Raw genomic sequence first — 5,134 nt, forward strand, 5'->3', positions numbered from 1 at the left:
GGCCTATCACCCTCACCTTGACCTCCTTCCACCTATCGCATTTCCAATGCCCCTCCACCAAGTCCCTCCTCCCTACCTTTTATCTTAGCCTGCTGGACACACTTTCCTCATTCCTGAAGAAGGGCTTATGCCCGAAACGTCAATTCCCCTGCTCCTTGGATGCTGCCTGACCTGCTGCGCTTTTCCAGCAACACATTTTCAGCTCTATTCTTACATACATCTAAGATCTCTCAACATATTTGTTCCTCAATTTCTTCCTGATGCATTGAAATTTACATTTTATAGATTGCACCTCCTTGCTGCCGTTCACATCCGAAGAAGCCTTATCGTAGAAGGGCAGATATGTTACATCATGATATTATGAATCCTAGAATGGTTAAGTACAGAAGGAGGTCAACCTAATCTATGGTGCCAGCTTGCCAGATGAACTGGAAGATTCCTACTCGCTGACACTCCTATTACCCTGCCCTTAGTCATATATTTTATTTCCCTTCTGGTATTTGCCAAATTCCCTTCAGAAAGCCACAGTTAAATCTATATCCACCACATTCCAAGGCAATGCATTCTGAACCTTAACCACTGGCTGTGGTGAAATAAAGTTTCCTCCAAGTTGCCCTTAGTAATTTATTTGACAAAGAAACCGTCCTTTGGTGCTCCAAATATGGATCAATGCTAACAGTCTGTCTCAATTTATTATATCCGACACTTCAATTTTGAACTTTTCATTCAGTCCTGTCACCTGCAATGATGTGTATACATATATCCCCAGCGTTGCTTTATTTTGCAGCCCTATTAGAAATGCTAGTTTGCAATGCAGAGTGACTCAAACAGTGTAGACTCAATTCCCACACTGGTTGAGAGGATCATGGAGTACTCTCCATCTCAACATCTCCCCTCACCTGAGATGTGGTAATCTTCAGGTTAAACCACTACCAGTTGTCTATAATTACTTTACTCTGCCTACCAAAATGTATCACATCACATTCGTTGCATTAAGTTTCAAGCGCCATGTGTCTGCCCATAACACCAACCCTTTCAGGTCCTTTTAAAGTCTATTCCTGTCTGTTCACACTTCACCATTTTCCAAGTTTGGTGCCATCAGCAATTTTGAAATTATGCACTGTACATGCAAGCCTAGTTCTAAATCTAGAATGCATTGCTGGGAAAGCACAGCAGGTCAGGTTGCACCCAAGGAGCAGGAGAATTGATGTTCCAGGAATCAGGGCTTATGTCGATTCTCCTGCTCCTCTGATGTTGCTTGACCTGCTGTGCTTTCCCAGCAACACGCTCTTGACTCTGATCTCCAGCATCTGCAGTCCTCACTTTCTCCTAGTTCTAAATCTAGAAAAGCAAAGGTCCTAGGACAGACCCCTGGAAAATCCTACTGTAAAAGCTCTCCTCCAGCATGAAAATAGACATTGAACACTAATCTCTTCCCTAGTATTTAGTCAACTTTGTACCTATGCTGCTATTATCCATGTTATTCCATAGGCATTAATATATTAATTTAGATAAATGTGAGGTGCTGCATTTTGGAAAGGCAAATCAGTACAGGACTCATACACTTAATGGTAAGGTCCTGGAGAGTGTTGCTGAACAAAGAGGCCTTGGAGTGTAGGTTGATTATTCCTTGAAAGTGGAGTTGTAGGTAGATATGACAGTGAAGAAAGTGTTTGGTGTACTTGCCTTTACTGGTCAGTGCATTGAGTATAGGCGTTGAAAGGTCATGTTGTGGCTCTACAGGACATTAGTTTGGCCATTTTTGGACTATTGCGTACAATTCTGGTCTCCCTAATAAAAGAAGAATTTTGCAAAACTTGAAAGGGTTGAGAAGATTTACAAGAATGTTGCCAAGGTTGGAGGGTTTGATCCATAGGAAAAGGATGAACAGGCTGGGGCTATTTTCTCTGGATTGTTGAAGGCTGAGGGGGTGACCTTTATAGAGGTTTATAAAATCATGAGGGGCATTTATACGGTAAATAGACAAGGTATTTTACATGAGGTAGGGAAGTCTAAAACGAGTTTAAGGTGAGAGGGGAAAGATATAAATGAGACTTGAGGGGCAACCTTTTCATGCAGAGGGTGGTGTGAGTATGGAATGAGCTGACAGAGGATGTGGTGGAGACAAAAGAACTGCAGATGCTGGAATCCAAAGTAGATAGGCATGAGGCTGGAAGAACACAGCAAGCCATGCAGCATCAGGAGGTAGAGAAGTTGATGGGAGGCTGGTGCGACTACAACATTTAATGGATGAGTATATGAATAGGAAGGGTTTAGAGGGAAATGGACCAAATGCTGGCAAATGGGATTAGACTTATATAGGATATCTGGTGGGTATTGACAAGTTGGATCGAAGGGTCCATTTCTATACTGTATATCTCTATGACTCTGTATGTACACCATATCAACAATAGTACCTTCATCAACACCGTCCATAGCATCATCAAGAAAACTCAAAATAGTTCAAATATACATCAGCTTTCTTTAATTAATTACTTAATATGTATCTCAATGACTATTCATTTTGTCTTGAATTATAAGTTGTTCATGCTTTCCCACTACTGAGGTCAACCTGACAGACCTGTCACTTTGAATTTATCCCTACTCTTTGAACAATGGCACAATATTTGCAACTCTCAAGTCCTCTGGCAGAAGTCTGTATTGAAAAATGTTTGTGAGATTATGATCAGTGGCAGTGCAATGTCTGCCCTCTAGTTCCTCAGTCACCTGAGCTCCATCTTACTTTATTCTGGTGATGTATCAGTTTTAAGTACAACCAGTCTTTCTAACACATCTACTTTATAAATTGCTCGCCTATTCAATATATTTCATGAGGAGCTTAGCAAAGTAACAAAGTATGGCAGATGCTGGAAATGTGAAACAAACATAAAAAAACTCAGCAAGTTTGGTGGCATCTGTGGCGAGAGAAGCGGAGTAAACATTTTGAATCTGATATGACTCTTGTTCAGAAGTTCTTTCACTAGGACTTTGACAGCGCTCTGTTCCTTTGTAAATGCAGATAAAAACGCTTATCCATGCCCTCTGCCTCCATGAATAAATCCCCTTTTCAGGGTAACTCAACAGACCCATACCTCCTCCTATGATCCTCTTTTTATTATATACCTGTAGAAGATGTTTAGATTTCCTATTATGTAAGCTACTAGTCTTTTCTCCTTTCCTATTGTCTGTTGGAGAACTCTTGAAAATTTTCAAAATTCTATGTGGTTGTCACTTATACCACCAAGCTGATCTCCATCATACATAAACTCTGGCCAGCTCATGTTACCCTCTCTCATTCTTATCTTCCAAACAACTCTGGCCTTGGTCCCCTAACATTACCCCCTTATGTGAATGTACTTGAACCATTTCCCTTTAAAGGCAGTCCAATTCTGTCACAGTTTTCTCTGCCACACCTATGCTTGCTTGTCTTTGATTCAAATTTACCTGGGACAAAAACTGACTTTCCTGCAATGAAGAATTTTGCCTTTTGATTGCTCCCAGCTGATTGCCATTGTTAACTTGGCTTTTTGACGGTAGGATTGCTGATTCATTGACAGTTGATCCACTTACTCCACCTATTTCCAATAGACCATCTGATGCCATGTCATTGACCTTAAAAGTTGTCTGTTTCTCTCTCTAACAAGTTGCCCAATCTGGAGTGTTTCAAGTAGTTTCAATTTTTATTTGAGATATCATATCAGATTTCAGATAACGCACTACCGAGTCTTTTTAGGAATAATATAAAACCTGAAATTACACCTTGTAATATTCACACGCATTGGATTTGGTTCTTGATTGTTTTGTAATGTGTGCATGGCAGGTGCGGAACTTAGAACAGGGCAACCAAATTCTGGAGACTGAGGTTGAGGCCATGAAGAGTCGCTGTCTGCATCCACAAGGCTTGAGGGCACTGTATGAAGAACAACTGAGAGATCTACGCCGAACAGCTGATCAAATGAAAATCCAGCGGGTAACACATGAATCAGTTCTTTGAAACAAGTACATTATTATTTCATGATCTATTTCAGCATTTAAACCACTATGATGCCTTTTTACATCCATATTTTCCAATCCATAACCATTTAAAAATACTCTACCATTGTTTTTCATATCAAAGGCGCAAGTTCACATTTATTCATATTATACTACATCTACCATGTATTTACCCATTTTAAACTGCCTAGAAGTCTCTTTGCGTTCTCCACAGCATTCACATTCCCACCTTAATTTGTCTCATCAGTAATGTTCCACAGGGATCCGTGCTGGGACCACTGTTGTTTATGTGTGTGTATTTATATATATACATATGTATATGTCAGAATACAGCAGAATGTAAATAGATTGGAGAGATGGGCAGAGAAATGGCAGATGGAGTTCAATCTGGGCAAATGCAAGGTGATGCATTTTGGAAGATCCAATTCAACAGCGAACTATACAGTAAATGGACAAGTCCTGGGCAAAATTGAAGTACCGAGAGATATGGGTGGTCAGGTAAATTGCTCCCTGAAGGTGGCGACGCAGATCAGTAAAGTGGTCAAGACAGTATACAGCATGCTTTCCTTTATTGGATGGGGTATTAAGTACAAGAGCTGGCAGGTCATGTTACAGTTGTGATGGACTTTGGTTCGGCCTGGAACGCGTTGTCAGTGGAGGTGGTAGAGGCCGGCACAATAGCGTCATTTACGATGTATCTAGACAGACACATGAATGGGCAGGGAGCAAAGGGATACAGATCTTTAGAAAATAGGCGGCAGGTTTAGATAGAGGATCCAGATCGATGCAGGCCTGGAAGGCCTAAGGGCCTGTTCCTGTGCCGTAATTTTATTTGTTCTTTGTTCTTTGATTTGGGTGAGGAATCAAATATAAGACCATAAGACCATAAGACATAGGAGTGGAAGTAAGGCCATTCGGCCCATCGAGTCCACTCCACCATTCAATCATGACTGATGCGCATTTCAGCTCCACTTACCAGCGTTCTCCCCGTAGCCCTTAATTCCTCTAGACAACAAGAATCTATCAATCTCGGCCTTGAAGACATTTAGCGTCCCGGCTTCCACTGCACTCCGTGGCAATGAATACCACAGGCCCACCACTCTCTGGCTGAAGAAATGCCTCCACATTTCTGTTCTGAAAT

At 41.3% G+C, this 5,134-nt stretch overlaps 1 protein-coding gene across 2 annotated transcripts in view; it reads left to right on the forward strand.

Annotated features, from left to right (window-relative positions):
• Window positions 1–5,134, forward strand: part of LOC122547043 (desmin-like) — a 42,059-nt gene that overhangs the window by 11,664 nt on the left and 25,261 nt on the right. For both annotated transcript variants that reach the window (XM_043685639.1, XM_043685644.1), the window contains exon 3: window positions 3,821–3,970. In XM_043685639.1, coding sequence (XP_043541574.1) covers window positions 3,821–3,970 — 150 coding nt within the window. The remainder of the gene's footprint in view (window positions 1–3,820; window positions 3,971–5,134) is intronic.

The sequence above is a fragment of the Chiloscyllium plagiosum genome, chromosome 3 (genome assembly GCF_004010195.1).
Source record: "Chiloscyllium plagiosum isolate BGI_BamShark_2017 chromosome 3, ASM401019v2, whole genome shotgun sequence".
NCBI lineage: Eukaryota > Metazoa > Chordata > Chondrichthyes > Orectolobiformes > Hemiscylliidae > Chiloscyllium > Chiloscyllium plagiosum.